The sequence below is a fragment of the Ornithodoros turicata genome, chromosome 8, assembly GCF_037126465.1.
Source record: "Ornithodoros turicata isolate Travis chromosome 8, ASM3712646v1, whole genome shotgun sequence".
Lineage (NCBI taxonomy): Eukaryota > Metazoa > Arthropoda > Arachnida > Ixodida > Argasidae > Ornithodoros > Ornithodoros turicata.
The window spans coordinates 37440769-37462136 of NC_088208.1; the positions used below are offsets into that span (position 1 = coordinate 37440769).

General features: G+C 47.4%; 2 protein-coding genes across 2 annotated transcripts in view; one reads left to right on the plus strand and one right to left on the minus strand.

Annotated features, from left to right (window-relative positions):
* The window catches only part of LOC135367213 (dual oxidase-like), a 106244-nt gene that overhangs the window by 36823 nt on the left and 48053 nt on the right, over nt 1–21368 (plus strand). The window contains exons 3-4 of the mRNA XM_064600372.1: nt 5592–5750; nt 10052–10239. Of these exons, the coding sequence (XP_064456442.1) occupies nt 5592–5750; nt 10052–10239 (347 nt within the window). The remainder of the gene's footprint in view (nt 1–5591; nt 5751–10051; nt 10240–21368) is intronic.
* On the minus strand, nt 14984–19069 carry LOC135366234 (uncharacterized). The gene is made up of 5 exons (XM_064598903.1): nt 18502–19069; nt 17750–17956; nt 16727–17196; nt 15975–16263; nt 14984–15535 (listed from the first exon to the last, which is right to left on the minus strand). The coding sequence occupies exons 1-5, from the start codon at nt 18958–18960 to the stop codon at nt 15119–15121; spliced, it is 1842 nt and encodes a 613-aa protein (XP_064454973.1). The 5' UTR covers nt 18961–19069; the 3' UTR covers nt 14984–15118.

Genomic DNA, 21368 nt, shown 5'->3' on the forward strand with positions numbered 1-21368 from the left:
CCGCAAGGGATGTTGTCCCGACTACCGTGTTATTGGCCGCACGTTCAAGGACACGGCCCACCTGGGGGCGGACCACGTTATCAAAGGACCCTTCTCCAATATGTGAAGGCCCGGCTCCCGTTTGCCTCCTTCCACCGCGTACGCGGAGTTGAAAGGAGACTTGAGCTGAGGGTGATTTTAAGAAAACTGCACCGACGACCGCTTTATACGCCGCGCATTCCAAGACACTGCCCACCCGTGGGCGGACCGCGTTGTCAAGGAGGCCCTTCTCCAATATATGAAGGACCGGCTCCCCTATGTCCCCCTCCACCGCGTCCGCGGAGTTGAACGCGGAGTCTGCGTAGCGCAACCAGGCATATAACGTTTAACTTGTCAGAGCACTTCCAAAGCTCTTTAAGAAGTTTGCTCTTTAAAGTTGCTCAAGAGGTCTTTGAGAAGCACGCCAGAATACTGAGCAAAATAGAATTATTCTTCTACATGTCGTACTTAGAGAGATACAAGATACTTAGAAGAGGTGAATACACATTAAACGCTTGGTGTTACGCGCATATTCAACGGCGATTGCTTTGAATGATCATTGAACACTGCACGTGTGACAGGGGTGTAATCTGCTTGCTTGTTGCTTTACGGTACCTTTAATGGTGATGCCAGACTTGTCCTGTAGCCGTACTGCAACGGTGCTTTTGATAATAACGCAAATTGCAGAGAGTGAACCAGTAATTCGGACGAATAAAACACCTAAAGTGGTTGGGACACTTTCATAGACGTGGTTCAAAACACCATGGGCGCATTGTACTGCACGCCAGAATACTGAGGAAAACAAGAATTATTCTTCTACATGTCGCACTTAGAGAGATACGAGCCTCTGAACACACCCGGAGCAAAGCGCAGACGTCAGAGAGCTCAGAGCTGCGTCTATTCCCCATTGGCAGCCGTATAAGCACGTGACTTCTCGTGCGCTGTCTCACTGGCGGCGGTGAGCGCTGTGATGTCAGAGCCGCATCAGTTTCGGTATTCGAGGTGCCCATTTTCTCCGCTTCTATTGCACTCTTCGCTTTGAAACGTGCAATTCAGGCTCACATCGGTGCAAAGAACCATCTTTAACGTTTGTCTTGAATAACCTGGGATGACCTGTCGGAACCCCTTTAAGCGTCACCAACGTCCAAGCAATGATCTCGGGATGATGGCAGTTGACGAAAAGTCAGCATGGCGGGAATCGAACACACACCGCCCTGATTGCCGGTCATGTGTGCTACCATTACACAACGCTGACGTCGCTCGCTCGAGAACACACTGCCCTTGAGTGTTTTTGATGAATGTGAATCCGGTTGCTTCGAATCGATCGGAAGACAACACGCATAGCTCCACATGTTTACGCTGGGAGCATGCCTGCGAGTAACCGAAATACGCGTGTTTGGGTCATCGAGGAAAGAACGCTAAGGAGATCGCGTGACGTCATACTCGGTAAAGCCGGAAGCTCCGCGATCGCCATTTGCCGAGGGCTCCTTCCAACCGCCTACAACGATCCCATGCATTCGATCGTTAATTAGGAATACGAGTTTTGAGAAACAACAACATCTGCTACCACAATGGTTGGTGGGCGTGTCAGTACGTACGCCCAAGGCACAATATTGCGATACCTCCACCTGTATACCGGTCCACCCAGTTCATGCTTATATTAGATCCTTGGCATGCTTATACCGTTTATGCCTTCTTATAACGCTGCTTTGTAGCCACCGGTAGCAATGGTGTAGCTTTGTAGCTGTAGTGGTCTACAATTCGAGACCATTAGCGGTGCAGTAAGAAAATTAAGAAAAATTATATGGCGTTTCTCTTGTTCCATGTAGTCCATGGTGAACCATATTTAGTCGACTGTTCCCGATTCAGGCCACAGATACCGAGTTTCAGTCCATTCTTCTCCTATTGCGGCATCGAAAATCTTCCAGTCAAGAATGCGGTCGCGTCGTGTATGTTGCTGAGAAAGACAACACTAACATAGTTGAGCTTCATATCACATCCATACCTGGTGTCACTGTATATGTGCACGGTATGTGTGCGGGAGTGATTGACTCCTTCTCACGCTGAGAGGAGACATGGTACGCAGCATGACCTCTTCGGTACCACTAAAACGAAAACTCAAAACTAAACTCAAAGTCAAAATATTTAGAGTACAGTAGAGACACAGAAAAATATTAAACGTACTTTTAAGATACTTGGCCATCAACCATATTACACTGGCGTAAAATGTAAGTTGGAAGAGGGGGGGGGGGGATATGTTTATTAAGAAAAAAAGAAAGGAAAGGTTAGCCAGGCAGAGAGCCGGCTTGCTATTCCGAAAAAAAAAAGGGGGAAGGGGCAAACGAAAAAGAAAAGGAAGGAAAAAGAAAAAGGGGGATCGAAACAGCTTGGAAGAGCTTAAAGCTCTTCCAATTCACTTCACCGTTACAGTACTAGTTTCTGCACGATCCTATCCAATTCTAAAGCATGTAATCTCACACATGGCAGGAAGGGCCCTTAAATATACTTCCTTCTATCTCCCCTTTTCTTTCTTTGCCTGCGTGACTTTCTCAGGTGCTGGACGTCCGCATACCTTGCTTTCACCCATATGCACGTCCAAGCGGAAGACGGCAGGTCTTGAAGTGACGGAACAGTTTGACAGATTTCTATCCACAGCCACGCCATCGCGTCTCGGCATCTGACGGGTCTCGAGGCTTTTTCGTGTAGGACAAACAAAAGAGGTCCTCTCAGACGACGCCTGGCTGTTTGCTCGACCCACGATAAAATCTTCCAATGTCTACAAACAGGGTTTCAACGGGTAGCTTTCAGTAGATATTTGTGTTCCTGTTTCGAGGTGCGCGTGTATAGGTAACCTTTCTGATCCCTGGGTTCAGCTACGCCTGAGTTTGTTTTCGTGAGAGGAGCCGCGTTGTACTTGTAAACATTTGAGCGTTAAAAATAGCGCTACAGTCGTGTTCAAGCTAAGAATGGCATCGCTGGCACTGCCTTCTGCCCTCTATGTTTCCAGCAAGCCATTAGATTGAAAGAAATATTTTTGTCAGTAGATCTTCTTCGTGTCGTGGCCTATATACATGTCACATAACATTTATGGTAAATCCTCGTTATAACGAAATCGCTTTATTCAGATTATCGCTTTATTCGAAGTTCCACGCCTCCTATCGCATTGGGCGATGAAACTCCCCAATCAAATTGCTGTTGCTACGCAGTCCCCAGTCGAAATGCACGCGTTTTGAATTGGATTCTTCGATACGATACGATTGTACGAATTGTACAGCTGGCAAACTCCGCTTACTGCAAGGGTAAGCCGACAGGAATTCAAATGAGAAACGCAGCTCACATCTTTCCTCACTTTTTTTTTTCTTGCACGTAAATTAAAAGGCTGCCGAGGAGCTCCTCCCCAAGATTTCTTTCGTTGCTTGAATACTCTCTAAAGACTCCCGCGGCGCTTTTGTACGCTTATGAGGCTGCTGTGGCAGTTTGTAGGAGTTCCGCTTGTATCGAACTGCCGCTTGTATAAAACTTCCCCCGGTACCATTGCCTACGTTGTAACGAGACGTCACTGTGAGCAGCGCTCTTGCAGCAGAAGGGGTGTTGCTCTTAGGTTAAATACGATTATAAGTTAGGCAGCATCTGTGAAGGATCCTACATCAAGGGCGCAGTGTGTTGAGATTTCAATGCTGGCTAAGGAACCGCGAAATGGGCAAAATTTGCCATGCATCGACTATTGTGGCGCCGGTCATGATCATAGTTTGTTCGCGACGCTAATCCTAGGATTATAAACCCATAACTACGTGATGATATTCCCATACCAAACGCTCCTTCACACGACGAAGCGGCATGGAGGCATGAATGTAAGAACAGGTAGGCAAACGAGCCGAGGCGAGCTCCATCTATGGACAAACACAACACATGGATATGAGACGTCTTCCGCTATTACAAGAAAGTTGCGTGCCCGCCGGGTATCACTGACGTTTCTCGCCTCCGCAAGGTCTCTTCCGTCGTTCGGGCAGCATTTTGGGTGTCTTGTGTGAATGCGCCGTGTGCAAGGCACGCGATGTCTTTCCGGGTCTCCGTCGTGCGGGGGGGCACTGAACGCGTTCGTCTGTGAAGGTCACCGCCATTTTTTTGCCGTCTCTCTTCGTGCAAGGCTGTTCTTTTGTTGACAAGAGCGATTATCATGAAAGAAATCGCAGCTGTAGCGTCAGTTCTTTTTCGGTCCCACCGTTTTCTCAACACAGTCTTTTTGCTTTCGCTATCGCTCATGCGGCAGAAAAGTGGCGTCGTATACAAAAAAAAAAGTGTCGGTTTTTGATAAAATAGGTGTCACCGGGGGTGTGTAGGGGGGGAGAGGAGGGGGAGACATACACGGTCAAGCTGGCTCCAGAATGCTTAGAAGTATGGTGAACGTGTTGGGAGTTCTGGAGAACTAAGAGGAGAGACGCACGTGTCTCAGTTTCTGAACCCGCGGCCCTAATTCAGCACTGTATAACTGCGAAATAGAGAAAGTATTTAAAGCTAGCATGCTCTCGAGTTTCTTGTCCTTCAGCTACCTTGTAGGCGAAAATGAAATCTGTGGAGTCGTTAGTCGCGGTGGGACCAGTGGATGCAGCTTGAACATCGAATACCCAGTCAAAGAAAGACCAGGCTAAGGTACAAACAAATGAAGAAGTCAAGACCTCCAAAAAGGAAAGCAGGAAAATAATAAGCAGGCGACGTAATGCAAGGGGAAGGTGACTAATACGTTATATCCGGCGCCAACCGTACCTATAGAGACAGCCTACGGGCAGTTGCTGGGCACACGATACCAATAAGACTAGATGACTTCAAAAGCTGCATGAGTGCATGCACTGAAGGTGCTTGGCGAGGCCAGCACCCAAAGACTTATCTTGAAAGGCATATTATCCAGGCCGGACAACGGCGACACCACGATTCGGTTATGATCGTTTTATTCAGAGCTCTCAACTTCTATCACCTTACTTGCAAAACGGCTCCGTAAAAACATAAAAAAACATAAAACATTATTAGTACCCCCTTAATTTCTTTTTGGGAGTGAACAATGTGAGGGTAGAAGGATTTATCCGTTAACATGGTGAGTCTCATGAACATCTTTACCTCACACTGATTCAGTCAATCAATATCATTTCGTTGTCAGATTAGTGACAGCTAACAGCGTTCTTGTCCTGATGAACTGTCGACACAAAAGCCGGAACGCAGCCCGTGCAAAATAGTTACGTCTCTTGCAGAGGACAAACAGGATCAACAATGAGGACAAACACACCAACACACAAATTCTAATATGACTTCGAAAATCACTGGATTAAAAAAAAATATTTGACAATCACTGTCTTTCGGAGCGATGCCTTGGCATGTGAGCCAACACACCTGATCGACAATCAGTGATGCGTGAGTTCGATTCTCGCTTACATTTCGCCGACTGCCATCCTTGAAAACCTGTGCAATGTGCCCAGACAACTATACCAGGCGACTGTCGTGAGCGCTGCCTGTCAGTGTCTATCCTCCACCTGCTGTACCATGTGAACCTTGTTCTAACTTTCGATGATTTCCTTTCCCAGAGGGCCAGTTGGTGCGCAAGGCCCCTCCATCGTACGCTGACGGCGTGTACATGATCGCAGAGGACCGACCTAGCCCTCGGGCACTCAGCCAAGAACTGTTCAAGGGGGAAGATGGACTCCCGTCAACCAGGAATCTCACGACGCTCTTTGTCTTTTTCGGTAAGGACAACTATATACAAGATTTGTTTCATTGTTATGCACTATTAGAGTGGTATCGAAATTGGATTAAAGTAGTGTTAAGAATATAGCTCTTTCAACCACTCGGTGACATGAACGTGATGCAAACCATAGAAAATATACTCTTCAATGCAACTCTGATTCCCGATGTGCAATAGGGCAGTGTACCGTCTCAGCGGCGGTGAATCGCCCACCTCATCATCACCCAATCTATGTGTGTGTGCGTGATTACATTTGTCTCGACTGGTTTCAGCGAAACATATAAGCACTCAATTCCATTCGATCCTCAACTCTTCAATAGAAGATAGTTTCAAGCGAGTGGTACGTGGTAGTGATAGATGCAAGTAAGTGGTACGAGAGAGATGGTCAAGCATTGCGCTTTGTCCTGTCCTCCATCCTTCAATAGAAGACAGCGCTTACGTCGGTGTAAAGGGTCGGTGTACCTCAATAGGTAGTCCACTTAACCATACAGAACTCCAAGCTCCAAACTTCAACAAAAAGTTAACCGTATGCACCACAGTTCACATCCTGTGAACCATGTAGGTGAAGCGATGTGTTCAAGCATTGCGCTTTCCTTAATTAAAACCGTGTAGGTTCATATCACCACCAGCAATGGGGTAGGATATCAGCCCTGGCGATGAAACTCACCAATCATCATCATCATCATCATCATCAAATAAGGTTGTTGTGTAGGATCTCTACTTGATGACCATACGCAACATGCTGACGATATTGAGCCAAGGACTTATATGCTGCCTAACAGGCAAAAAATTTCACATGACTGTCTAAATCTTAAGTGGTGCTCGCACGAAACAGAGGATCCACTGTTTATCACGTCGACATCCATGTACACTACACTCAGGTTTGTAAATGACTGTGTTGAACGAACACACTGGGAGTACGGCAGGACGCACCAACAACTTCCATTGCAGTTCCCGTTTCTAAGTCTGAGATGAAGACATCGGTACGACAACAGATATCAGAGCCGATCAAAATTCACCGGGGATGATGAAGACGTCCAGACGAAAGCAGGTGTAAAATCGGCGCTGGCCGATAACAGACCGGACCGCGTGTTGGTGCTCTTGCTTGTTCGATAGGTGAGGCATCGGATGGTTGTATCTCATTAATATCCCGTCTACCTCATCCACATCGCATGCACGGTGTCTTAGAAGCAGCCGTGTATATCTTCTAGCAGATCTCATCCAGACTTTCTCTCCGTAATTAGTCTTAGTTGTACATCGATTAGTAAGTGCTGATGCGATGCATTTAGGATTCTTCCAGGAGTGCTAGAGACGGTCCAGGTTGCCATCTGTAGTGCATTTTTTTCTTGTTCCATCTTGCTGGCTGCTATCGTCAGACGGTGTGTCTAATCGTCTCGCGTAAGAAGTTGATGGCCAAAGAGATTCAGCGTTTAGTTTTAGTTCCTTGCACCGCATGAAGTAGTCTAAATGATCGCCGTAAGGAGCTCCAGGACGTGGACTGCGGGAACGCATGCTGATGAAGTGTTCCAACAAAGTTCCTTTTCGCTTCGCTCTCAACAATCAGATTGGCCGGACACGTTGAGAACCTTCACTTGGACACGGATGGGGTGGGGGGGGGGGACTTTGTTTTATTGATCCGGTAGAGTGGTGGGCTTTGGGGCACTGCCCCCAGACACGTATGTCGAGAGGCGGCTAGGTCGAAGTTGGATAGCGCTTTGGCATTTGCTGTTGAATTGTAGACTGCCTGTTGCACTCGTTACTTTCCTCTCCGATACTTACGTAATCACTCATAATTGCGTAATTCCCATAATTTCTGTAGTTACAATGATTGTTATGCAAATATGGAAAATCTCAACGGGCTGCGTTTGTTGACATTAATATTTTTTTAAACTCATAAAATATGACACTGTTTTTGGCGCTCTATGGCCTTTGTCGCTTTTGCGCCAAAAAACCCCAATCAATCAATCAATCAATAAAATATGACCCCATATTTATGAAGTAATGTATGAAGTAATGACGCTTACAAAATTGAACGTAGAGTAGAATTCTTTTCAAATACTAATCTAATGTTTCCAGAACTCGAAACCTATTTACTACATTTGCTCTTACAGATCCATAACACATTACACCGACTGTTCAAATCGCAACCCACAGAGATTTCCCCTCCCTCACTCCATCCATCCCTCCTCAAACTTATACAACTTGGGACCAGGTCAAGTGCCAGTGCGCGATTACAGAAATGGTTGGAAGACCTCATTTCTAGAACAAACTCTATATCCTTTCAAACCTAAGGCAATGCTAAGTAAGTATCCTGTGTGTAAGCGTCCTGGGGTATCCAGTTCTACTTCGTCTCGACACAGAACCCAATTTTCTTTCTTTATCACATCATCATCACCACAAATATGCCGATTAACATTCTGACCAACGAAAGTATATAGCAGATACCGTCGTAGCTTCGCGCCTTAGCCCCATTCATCATCATTAATTTATATGTTGTTGTTAGCGCCCTCATAGATTTTGCGTAGTGTGGAATGTAAATTTTATGTAATATGTACTATAAGAACAACAACTTAATTTTGCTTATGATGATTCGGCTGTTTCATCACTAGAGGCGGTACTCTACCCCATTGGTCGCGGTAATTCGATTGGGTAATTTGGTAATTAGGTCCTCACAGCAAACGCTCCTACGTTGTCCAAAAGCGTTAGTAGTGCCTTTAGGGCAGGATTTGACAGTGGTGACTAAACAATATAATTTTTATTGCGTGCAGTCAGTTGCGTGCTTTACATCAGTTCACCTTTCCTTTGACTGTGCTCCCTGCAGCGTTTCGCTCTGTAGCTTTCCTACATTGTACTTATCAATCCTATCGGCTTAACTTATCAATCTGAGTAATGGAAGCATTCATTCACTCGCGCATGAACTGTCACTTTACACCTTTCGATACCTCCTTCGTTTGAATGCCGCATTCTATATTAACTAATCACTTAATCCATCAAGCGGCGAAACTCACGCAGTCAACCCGCACATGGACCAAAAGGGTTGCGTGAAGGGTAACACTGAAACGTCACTTCCGCTATAGAAACGAAAGCGCACAATAGCGCCGTCTGCCCACCAGCTCGTCGATCATAATTTTGCATTCGTGGCACCATTTTGTCTACCTTGCGCGTAAAATGCGTCGACATTTGAATCTCAACATTTATATACACGCCAGGGGGCACTGGTGGTGCAGTGTGGTGATTTGGTAATGGGGAGTCAACTGCTGCGTCCTGCATACGTGAAAGGTAATTGATGGTAATGGGCGTTGCATGGACGCCGAGTGATACATAAGCCTCTAGCGAAGCCATTCTGCGCTGGCAAATTGAGGGGCAGGCGCTCGAACCAGCAATTTCGCGCCTCTGGAACTAGCCAGGACACGACAGGTCGGCATCCGTGTCGCCTCTCTGCACTAGATAGTTTACGATTGCCGCTTAGCTGCCGCTTCGTTACGCTGTGTTGTATGCCTATTACCGCTCTTGACACTGCTGTTGCAGCATGCATGAAAACGGCGAGTCTTACATGAAGCCTACTGTAACGTGCTCCAGTTCTTCTATTATACTGGAGAAGATTACGTTGGAATAATTTTGATGCAGCTCGTAGTACCATGTGACTTTCGAAATGTGTGCTGGAACAACCTGCACGAAACGGGATGTAGGTCTAAGGCTTCTATATAGTCACCCAAAAACTATTCTAGAAACTTTCTCCAGCATTGGGAGGGAGGCGGTTACTGCTAAAGAAGCACTCAGGCAGTGATTGGTTGCAAAAAAGAAAAGAAAAAAAAAAACAGAAAAAAAAGAAAAAAAAGTGGAGATGTTAGTCTCCTGTAGTCTTTCCCTACGTTACCATTTAGAAAGACAGAACGACGAAAGTCTTGTAGCTGTCTTTGCTTGTCTTGTCTTCATGCCTTCGTGGTTGCAGTGGAGTGACGTGGATTGAGTCTGCCTGCCTGCTGCAATGGCGGCACGTTGCTCGTGGTTGGGGCTGCTTTAGTCGTGACGTTGCCCGCCTTGCGAGGCCAACTTCGGCGGGAAGTTACACCACCACCACCACCTCGTGGTTGGGTGGTTCAGTTACCCCCAGGGGAATTTTGGGTTTCGCACGCACGCGCATACACACACTTATCATGCGCTTATACCGTCTCCCCAACCAACTGCACATACATGACTTCCCACCTGATCCACTTCGTTCTCGGTCCACTGGTGTAGGACCAACAGTGTACTTCCAAGTATTTGAATAAGTAAATGACTATTGTGAAACTTATTTTACAGGGCAGGTGATATCGTCGGAGGTGCTCATGGCGAGCGAACCTGGTTGTCCTATCGAGTTCCATCGCATTCCAATACGCAAATGCGACGAAATGTACGACAGCAAGTGCACCGGAGAGCGCTACATGCCTTTCCATCGGGCGCACTACGACTCGAAGACCGGCCAGTCTCCCAACAACCCACGAGAACAGGTCAGTTTGTCGGCACATATCTGTCTAATTGTGGGGTATACAGAGACTTCAGAAGCTGTATTCTTCGAGAGGTCTCATTTTCTGTCAATGAAAGATAATAGTGAACTATCGCCTTCGTTATTACGTTTATCTTCCCGTTCCGCGCTTGACCAGCATGCTCACACTCTGCAATAGATGAATACAATCTGCTTCATTCAGTCATGTTACATTGTATGAGTGTGTCCAACATGTACAATCATGTTGTATTAAGTTAGAAATTGAAAGGACTATGTTGCTCATTCGCGAACACCCATAGGACTGCTAGGCTGCATGTGGATAAAACGCCGAAAAGCGCGCAGGCCTTCAACATGCCGCTGGGCCAGTAAGAATCTCGAACAGTTTTCGGCGATGAGGGGCATACGAACTTCTTTTAAGAAATACAAGGATGAGCTGCCTAGGGCCTGCATTAGTCTTGACGTTGCCGGCCTTCCGGGGCAAGCTATAGCAAGACACCTCAACTCCTCTGGACACGTTTTTGAGCACGATTCAGTTGGAGGCTTTCGTTTTACACGGTGACTATCCTTTATCATAGCAAGAGTAGCTACTACAAAGAGGTCAGGGGAAAGAATCCTGTCACTCGACCAGCCTAGGTGACGACCCATCGGAGGAACGCAATAATGTGAGCGGGGCTACGGATGCGTCAGCTCGTTCCGTGACGAAACGCACGTCAACGCAATCCGTTGTACGCAAGTGAAAACGCACTTCTGTGAACCAGCCTTTAAGCGCGAAGGGACGCTTAGTCCATACACGATTATGAAGTCATCCTCGCTCCGGCGTGTCATCGGCGAATCCCCTTGGAACGAACCCATGGTGACTAAGCCGCCCGTGGAAATTATAGGCCTAGTTATTAGGTTAATGGTAGTGCTGTCTGCGCGCAACTGGGTGAAAAGATCCGAGCGATTTTTCTGTTTGACTTTGTAGGGTGTGCCACAGAAGCAATAAATTACGTCATGGCTTCACTTTCTAGGAATATTCGCCGTGTCGAGGTGATGACATATGGGGTGTAGAAGATCCGTTCATTCGATCTCTCAAAAAACTCTGCCGGAGTATCGCTCGGTGATGTGTCGCGTTGCTAATAAATGAGGGTGGTGTCCAGTAGTTTCGTCCGGTTAGGTTGCTCACAGACATATGGACCGGAAGGCACACATTGGGCATTCCGTACACAGACGATGCCGTCTCACGAAATGTTGATGTCGCCATGGCGGAGCAAAGACCTGTCGTTCCTTCTTTCCGTGTAAGAAAGACAGGCGTGAGTGAAAGCCATTTGTCAGAGCAATCGAAAGCCTCCCGGCCATATTTGGTGACATCTTCCTATGAGTGGAACAGCCACGTATTCAACAGGAGGAGCAATAAGTTGCAGCTGCAATGCTTATTTTACGAGACTGCACTTTGTAACCTTGTAGTGGATGAGGCAATTACACATAGGACGAACACATCGACACAAGCATTACAACAACGCCCAGTTGCATACTTGAGACGTCAGAAAGATGCCTGCCGTACACCGATGTTTTCGTCTGTGTGAATGTGGGAGCGACTGGCAACAATGTAAGAGAGATTGTGCTGAGGGCGAGTGCGTGTCCCCGTGTCTCCTAGTGTGGTTTGGTACGTTGAAGAGAGGTCAGCCAGCATGGTGTAATTGGTAGCATCTCTGACCAGCAACGAGAGGGTGTGGGTTCGAATCCTTGTCAAACAACAACAACAAATACACTGATGATGATGAATGGGGAAATTCGCCACCTGAGTTGTGGCCCACCACCCCAATGCCGACGGGACTGCATGAGATGTAAAATGACAATGAAAGAACGAGGAGGGAGAGACGGTAGCAGAGCCGCACATCAGGATTATTGAACATAAAGGAGATCGGTGTCTTGCAGAAAATTCGGGAAAATCTGCAGGGCACGACGGTGTTGCAGAATGTCGGTCCAGCGTCAAGGGACTGTCGCCAAAGGCAGTACAAGCCTTGCTTCTGGGACCTGTTCTTGTCTTTTTTTTTCTCTTCAGGATAGATAAAGCTTCGCGCCCTGAAGAAGCCCTAACAGTCATCACGTAGTTTCAATGAAGGACACTGAAAAGAAACTTGGTGGGACTGGTTCACACAACGGTTCACGAGGACGGTGTACGACGTAAACCCAGAAGCTGCTTCCGGCTAACAAAGGCATTCGGAAGGAATAATTTTTCACCCTTTCCACATATCTCAAAAACTCTGCTAGCGATCTTAGCAGATACTAAAATCTTCCTTTGATCTAGAATTTCTCCCGTTTTCAAAAGAATGCTGAACAGGGCGCTGTTGGTATCGCTGATATTTCACTCGATAAGCATTTGTACAAATTCGTGGGAAAACTACATAATATTGCTCGTCGGTGAAGCCCAACAATGTCAGGTCTCCTACGTGCCGCTATCCGATAACTGCAGTATAAAGCATCATCTATGCGGGCTGCGTTTTTTGCCGTACATGCAGCAAACGGGTGAAGTGTTCCAGATCTCTTGTCGAGATTGAGTCATGCTTATCAGACCACGTGAGTTAGTCAACCGGATTACGCCAGATATTTTATGAGACTGGCACACGCAGCAGAACGGTCACCCCGCCCATGCGGCCCGATTTAACGATATGTCACATTCGATATCCAGAGTACGCCCGTGGATCGACCAATGGGAGCACGTTGCCGTGGATGAATCATACCTGCACCATTTGCAATTTGGTACGAAATACAGACTGTAATGCAGTAAAAATTACATATTACACATTACATTGAAAATTAGAATGAACACGTGCAGTCGTCCGTACCCATAATGGATGTTTGAAAAAGGAAAATGAGAAAGTGCGAGTCAGCTAGTGAATGGTTACAATCATGTCTTCTACACGTACTCAACTGTGCACTTTCGAATTTCAAGGTGTGACACAAAAGCATTATCATGCGTTATCTTATTTATTGAGCATATGTGTTTCAGTTATTCTGACGTGCTATACTGATTGTACGCTGTATGGGGACCGGACCCTTGTCAAACTGTACTTTACAGCTTTTTATCCGTGGCCCCACACCTGACCCGTGAAATAAAATGAATTGAATTGAATTGAAAGGAGGATACATATCGCCCTCAAGGAAGAGTGCTACATTCTACCATTACAATCGGAACCATTATTCCATTGAAGTCTATTGTCTGTTTGATTCATTGCTAGCGCCACGGAGCAACTGTGGCTATAAGCGCGGATTCTATTGCAGATGGGGGTCCCGAAGCAGTAAGTGATACCCGCAAAATCAAACAATTAAATCTATAACTTTTCCCGCGTGTGCCCCTCGAAGCCGTTAGACTTTAATACACTTTATGGAAGGCAGCACTACGAACTTGACGGCTTCCTTAGATCTTTTCATGGTGTTAGAAGACGTTAAGCACAAAACGCGCACCCTAAAAGCGTACAATAATATGTCAACAAAAAAATCGGTTATTATTACAGAGATTATGGTACAGAATCGTGACAGGTGCGGTGACCGTACGAGCAGCAAACGCATGCCATGTGACAGGCATCTTCATAAATCAACAACGTGACGAAAGAGGGACCTCGATGCAGCACTTTGCCGCGTGACCTTCGTCGATGATCGTTTGCCTGATAGTGCAGTCCACCAATTGGGGCTGGAGCAGCGATTACATGAATTCCTTTTATACGGTCCACGTCACGCCGCGCCTCAAATGCTAGGGTCCGACATAAATTGCCTCGTTTGATGACATTCGGAATGCACGAGGATCAACAGATAACGCGTTGTCTTTCTTCGACCTGTTGACACGACAGCAAATAGTGTGATGATAGTGGTCTAACGATTAGCGCCTTACGGCACACGAAACCTGCGAGAGTGTTCCATCTCGTACTGAGGGGATATAGGAGGTCATGGTCCCTCTCTTAGACGCCATGGGTAGCTTGTTTTCTCTGTTCTCCTTGTGGAAACCACAGAGCAACTCAATAGGAGAGCACGGTGGGGTAGATTAAAGCGTTTGGACCACTAGGGGTCTCTGGAAGTTTGTGGCCCAATGAATGTGAATTCAACGTTTGAACTTGCCATGGGCACTGGCCAGGGCTCAGCGGGGGTGCAAATGCTGCTAGAGTTAGCAGAAAACGATCGTGGCCGTGCACTTATTGTCCACTCAAATGATGAACCGGCCCAGCAGGCGTTTTTGCAAGTTGGAAGCTCACCCAAAGGTGTTCACACCAAACACTCCAGTTAACACTTGAACAGAGATTAGACTTCATTAAACTCGCTGTTAATCGTCGACCCCGTCTTACCAACTGCTCTAGTTGACCCTGTTTGACCGGAAATCTCGCTATCCCGAGTTTGTGAAACACAGTTGGCGATTAACACCAGGTTTAGGGAAGTTTGAACTGGGCCTGAATTCGTCAGTCGTGCAGTAGAGCTAGTGCCTTCTGAAGACCATCAGTGCAAGCAAAGTGTTTGCTGACTCGCATGTTAAAGCGCACTTGCGTTGAAGTCGATATACACAACTCATCGTGAACCTCCAGTGTTCTGTTCGTTCTTCCGTATTGCATTACCCTAAACTGGAAACATTAGAGCGATCACGTTAATCCAAACGACAGTGACGTCGCTGACCGCAGTCTGAACTGCCTCACCAACGAGATTCAAGACCACCATATCCGAGCTAGCGCGAGTTAACGCGTCTTATACTCCTCCACAGTTAATAGAACGTGACAAAGAGGTGTGATTCACAGGACAGTACGCTGTAGTGATACTTCTGTGATTTAATATCCCGCATATATAAAGTCCGTTTCAATCATTAACATTTTGCGTAGCCAAGTGACGACCGCCACGAATCATCACTATGAGACCACACCTCATTTGAGGTGCTTGTACTTCTTGGATCTCCTCTTGAGAAAGCGGGGTATGAAGCGAAACTTTCTCTTGCCCTTGACCTTCCCGTCGCCGTCCTCCTGGATCTGGACTGCGGCATTTGAGGTTTTACAAGAGGCCTGCACGGACTTTGAAGCAGACGGCGAGCTCTCTGAAGCCGGGAAGCGACTCGAGGAGGGTTCGTGCTGGGGGTTGTTGATGACCGTCACCTCGACGTGCTCCGCCTTCACCCACGGAGGTAGCTGAAAGGCCTGGCCTCCTCCGGTGCTGCCACCGATTGAAGTTAAGGCGTTCATAGAAGTCTGGCTGCCCTTTTGGCGCAGTGCGCTGGGGCTTAAGGGTCGAGGGTTTTCATCAGGAGCTTCCACCAAGTCTTCCTTCAGGAATTCGATCGGGGCGTCCTGCGAAACGGACCAAAGGAATAAACAATATAATTGAAGACAATTATACAGGTACAACGAAACAGCCGAGAAAGAGCGACCGCTCTAGAACGGAATCGGTGTATGCCAGTAGCTGCTAGTAGCATGACAAAGATGCAAGGTTTATATTTCAAGTGCTCCGGAGACGTTAGTTCGCTCAGACCTCACATTATGCAAAAACCTGCTCCGAAAGTTCATGCACGGGGTGATGTACAGCTATGATTGAGTGGTAGCAGAAAAGGGCACCCAAGCATACGAAAAAACCGTACAGCTGGTTGCACTCTGGTCATCTGGATTTCCTTGAGGGACTAGAACTCGATAGCTCTCACAAGGCAATCCCGTGTGAGATCACATGCTTCGGAACGCAACGTGATAGTGGGATTAAGGATAGCAGCTCACAAGAGACAGCAGGCACACTCACTTCCTCTGGCGTCGCTTCCCCCATCACGGCCATCTCCTGACGGGGGTCTCCAACGAGCGTCTTATGGAGTGATGCACGAGCTAGGTCCTCAGACTCCCAACGTTCCCTAGGGCTTTCCGGCCACTTTTCCGACGATGCCACTGCGGTCGCACCAGGCAGAGCCGTTCGAATCGTAGGGTTGTGACTTGCTAACGCGAGATCATCGACTGAAGAATCCAAAGTTGATCTGCTTGAGCTCTTCACTTCTTGCTGCCCCTTACTCCAGGACGCTCTCGCAGGACGTTCCTTCCTGACATAACAAATCATACTTGGGACTGGTTACTCATAAGTTTGCGACGAGCACATATTACGAGTGGCACAGGGTCATATGAGGTCACAGAGCGGGTAGCCATAACCTCAAGAACAAAACTTCGTTGACCAGCGAAATACAGACAGACAGATAACACACAGGGCTGCCGCTGACGAGGACACGGACTCCTGCTGTCAGCTGTAGTCCTGTGTGTTGTCTGTTCTCCTTCGCTGATCAACAATACAGATATGTACTAATTACACCAAACACCGCTACTATCCTCGTCCAGAAGCCGACCAGAGCCCCAGTGCTAGCTAAAAGGACCAAGAACGGGTAGGGACAAGACATGCAGCAACCTAAAACCAATGAGGGGATACTTACAGCAAAGCTTTGGATTTGGCCCAGGTTCTCTACCTTGGCTTCCTATAGGACCGCGTTACCCATACCATTACAAATAACTCACCCACGACTGAGTGAAGCACTCTCGGCGTTCTCCTTCCCGCCATCCTTTCGACGGCGGCCTTCCCGAATGTTCTTCTGGATGGTGGCAACCACTTTGCGATACTCGGGTGCGCTAGCGATGCTGTTGGGTCGCGTCAGCGCCGGTTCTTCGACCGACGGTCCACTAGAGCTGGACACATCGCTCCGCACGTCTTTCAGCACGGGTTTGTCTTCTCCCGGAGCGAACATGTTCCAGAGCAGCCGGCGCTTCTGTTTTCCGTTTGCTCCCTCTTTTTTCCTGGAGCCCGAGGAAACGTTCGTCTGACGTGACGATGTTGTTCTTAACGGCGCAAGACGTGGTTCGATCTCCTTGGAGTCGGTGTCTTCCTGCTCGATCGCTTCCCGTGGAGGAGCGCTGGGCTTGAAGTCTTCGGACTCTTCAATGCCAGCCATGTCAATGACAGTGTCCGCTGGACGTGTTTTCTCGTTGGGCTAAATGTATGAAGAGTAAAAAATGCAGAATTAACAAGGGCCAATACAAGAGGAAGTTTACGGTGTGTCGTCACTGCTGGAAAGCGGACTCGTGTGCTTGAGAAGCCAGTCCGCGTTCAGAGTCATCTACCTGCGCCACCTCGAATGTTTTACAGATGACATACGTATTTCGACACTGTACTCGATTTCAAATCCAGTCTCAAACATTTGAAAAAAAGAAAAGAAACCGTCCAAGAAATAGTGATTCTCTCAAGGCATACAACACTGTCGTCTGCTACGCTATCTCGGTCTTCCAGGACGTTTACCTCTGACAGATGACTACTGCTGCAGCTCAACTATGACCATTGAAAGCGATCGTTTCGCACGACTTTGCCTGCGGTCAAATAAGTCGCGGCCCATAACACGAGCAGGCCTTGCCAAGTTCACGTGATATTTATTATTGTGTGCTTCTGCCGAATATTTGATGACAATTTTATGACTGTGGTCGGTTGTCTGGTTGCTGGGTAGCAGAACACTAGAATCGAGCACTAGAACAAGAAATTTGAGGATTCACCTGTGGTTTGTCATCAGTGGCTTTCCCTCCTCTGTCATCTTTCTCATCTTTCTCAACCCTGTTCTGTGATGACGAAAGGGAACTACCAATTGAATCATGTACATAGAGGCCGAATGTACGGGTTCCGTAACAGATGTAAGGCTTGTGGTAGCTGACGCTCTCAACTTGCTCGCAGCGGGGTTCATCCCACAAGACGTCATCCGCTCTCTGCAATAATGTCGAGAAAGAAGATAAAGAATCCTCCTTCGAAAGCGTCAACTTAACTCCGACAAAAATCGCATTGCGTTACAAAATACAAGTATAGTGACGAAGTTAGTGGACACATTTGTCGTCCCAGGACATTTCTGTAACGTTTATAGTAGCACTATAAACCTATGCTATATCTCTAAATCTGGCACGTAACATTTATGTTTGTACTTAAGCGACAGTACAACTCTTGTTCACAGTAATGGACTAGTGGGCTCAAGTGGACCAGAGGGGCAAGCTTACACGGATGTTCCGGAAATTCTTCAGTGCCATCCTCAGTAGCTTTGGCAGTGCTCAATGCACGAGCACCGTTGAGCTACTGAGGACACCACTGAGGAATGCTCCCTAATCTTGATGCAAGCGGGCCATTCTCAACGCGGGCCTTCTCTGCGAGAACTGACACTTCGACGCCATATGATGTCACTTTACTCAAACATAATGCATGCTAGTAAGCCTAGAGTAGCTGTTAGGATTTCCAACGACGTTTCGCTTATTCGTACACGCACCACATGCTCCAGCGCAAACTCCACGGTCGGAGCCCTGCTCCTGTTGTTGACCCACTGCTGGTAAACCCTCGGAGACGAGCAGGATCTTCGCAGCGGTACTGCAGAGACACTACTGGAGGAGCTGCAGGCCGTATTACAGAAGCAAGGCTCTGAATGGGCACTGTGCAAGGCGTGGACGAGCGGGTAGAAAGTGGCCTTCTCTTCCACGTAGACGGGCGAGTGAGTCTCCAGCCTGGCTCGACACAAACGTGCGCAGGTGTTCTCCGACCCGGACGCTCTGCTCTGCTCAGACTGGTAGTACTCAGTGACAAGTGTGGACATGAGGACGCCGACGATGACGAGCAAGAAGTAGATGGGGTTGGTGGTGATGGAAAGGCTGATACCAACGATGGCGAACGTTATGAATGTGGCGAGCCAAATAAGGACAAGCCGTACGGTGTTGCGCTGCCTTTGCCGCATCCTCGAAGACACCCGGTCGTGCTGAGAATGTGTCCTTCAACGACGATGCCTGAACAATCAGCGAGACTACGAACGAATGCGCGCGACTGCGCTCGAGCTGGCCAACGGATCTTTGTTTCTTTAAAGCCTAATATACCAGGCCATAGCCTCCTATGTACTACACGCCTATCCAATGACGCCAAATCGTCAAAATCGGTAGTATATAGAAGGCTATGACCAGGCTAGCTTAGCTTAACTGAAGAGTGGCACTTGAAGAAAAGGCAACAGCAATGGGAGTCGAAGCCACACCCTCTGACTGACAATATGCTTTTTGCTTTTGCGTTTCTTTTCTTCAACTGAACTGCGCAACAACGTTTTGAGGCTTGCGTTGTGTTTGTCTTTCTATATGTTCAATTTCCTCATCCACTACAACATTATCTTACATGCCCGTGCCGTCTTCACTAAGGTTACTAGAAGTAGTGGGAACTGTTGAGGAAGTCGTCCACAAAGTTAAGTGAAGCAAGCATTAACAAAATGAATAAATAAGATGATGAGTAATGCGTAACGAGCTCGCCGAAATCCATACTCCCCTGGTGTAAGTCGCATCTGAGGAACCTGGGTGAGGCACACCCGAAAGCTGCGTACCTGCAAGAACAGGAGAGTGCTGCGCCAACGCCAGAGGGCCTGAGAGGAGGGCCTACAGAGGGCCTGCTTATTGCCTCCTCTCCCTCCTTCGCTACGTGGACATATAAAGTCAGAATTTGTCTGCTACTGCGAATCGCCGTTCTGCGAATTCAAGAACTCGCGAATGATTGCACGCAACTTTGGAACCTGTAGACCTGAATCTGCGCACAAAAAGTGCAACACGCTTTCCAGAAAATCAGTCTCGAGAAAGATTGGCGCTGTATTTTAATGTTTTCCCATTTTGAACGCGGGGCCGTTCAATCAGTATTCGCAGACGTTGGTTCGCAGACGCAACCAGACGCAGACTGTAACCAGACGGCAACTCGCAGACACAGGCTGTGGCTACGATCGCTGAAAGCTCGTACGTTATTGGCTACCGCTGTTGAAAGCACGATCCTGATTGGCTGACTCTTAGTTGTTACGTCACGTCGACGAGCAAGCTGTGGTGTCGGCACTACTGTCAACTGTGGGTAAATCGCCGGGCGAATGACACGCGTGCAACGCGACATAATTTCCGAAAGATCCGTGAGTGCGACATTCGACATTCTGTGAAGGTCTCGTCCATGGTTCAAGAAGCAGGTCGTTGTTACTAAAGTCCCTCGATCGCTCTCGAGCGATCGAGGGACTTTAGTTGTTACCCCTGCCGCTCTACGTACAGTGCACCCGAATAACCACATCCGCGTGGGCGTTGTTGCAGAGTCAGTTCCATTGCTTTGTAATCTTACTGACCGTATACGGCGGAGTCCAAAGACGCTAATGCAAGCCACGAACGGGTTGTTAATTATCATGGGCAGAATACGATGCTTCGGCACCTTCAACCCCTCCACGAAAAGCTATTCTCCCCGAGAGTTCTTGGACAAAGGTAGAAGACTATTAGCCGCACGCCCTCCCTGGACTAATATATTTCTCCGTTCCTATTCTGCCTGGATCGCATTAACGGAAGAGTCTTTAATCGACTGGTAATGAGAACGGGCCTTTATGTTCTATTTCTACGTAGAACTTGTTCCTCTCCCATCTGCATCACGACAAAGATTATTTTATGAAGGTGCTACCGATAACTTTACCTATACACGCTTGGTCTCTATATAAGCGAAAACGGCAGGTTTAATGAACCCAACGGCAATTAGATATTCGCCCCGCTGCCGCTGCATGACTTGATTAAGTACAGCTGATCTCTAATCTTGCCTTTTCAATCATGGCGATCGAGTGTTCGCTGGAACAGTTGGAAAGAAGGGTTTTCTTTTTTTATTTCGTTCTTTTCGATACGCACCGTGTTTTTCTTCTTACAATGTTTCCAGACTACCGTATCCTGCATCGAATGATCTATTTCTTCGTCTCTCTTCTTTCTTCTTATTTTTTTGGGTGTATGTAATGGCTGCCGTATTTGGAATGCATGTACGCCTGGAGTGATCACGGAATGGTATCGCTATGCACGGCAGAGGAAAAGTGGAATGTTGTTACGCATAATAGCTGGCATCGATATCCAGAAAGGAGTGTATTTGTTGCAGAGCGAGTATTTAGTTTTTCTTTTCTTTTTTCTATTTCACGCGGGGAGTGCTACAGGCCGAATCGCACATTCTATGTTTGTTTTGCTGCTCTAGTACTGCCCAACATATTTATTTACCAATACGACACTTTTATTTCGTGTGAGCACAACGTCGCAACTGTGGCTGTGCATGTTGTACAGAAACGGTTTAGTGCACTTTGCGGACGTGACAAGAGTTAGCTGTCAGGAAGGACTGTTT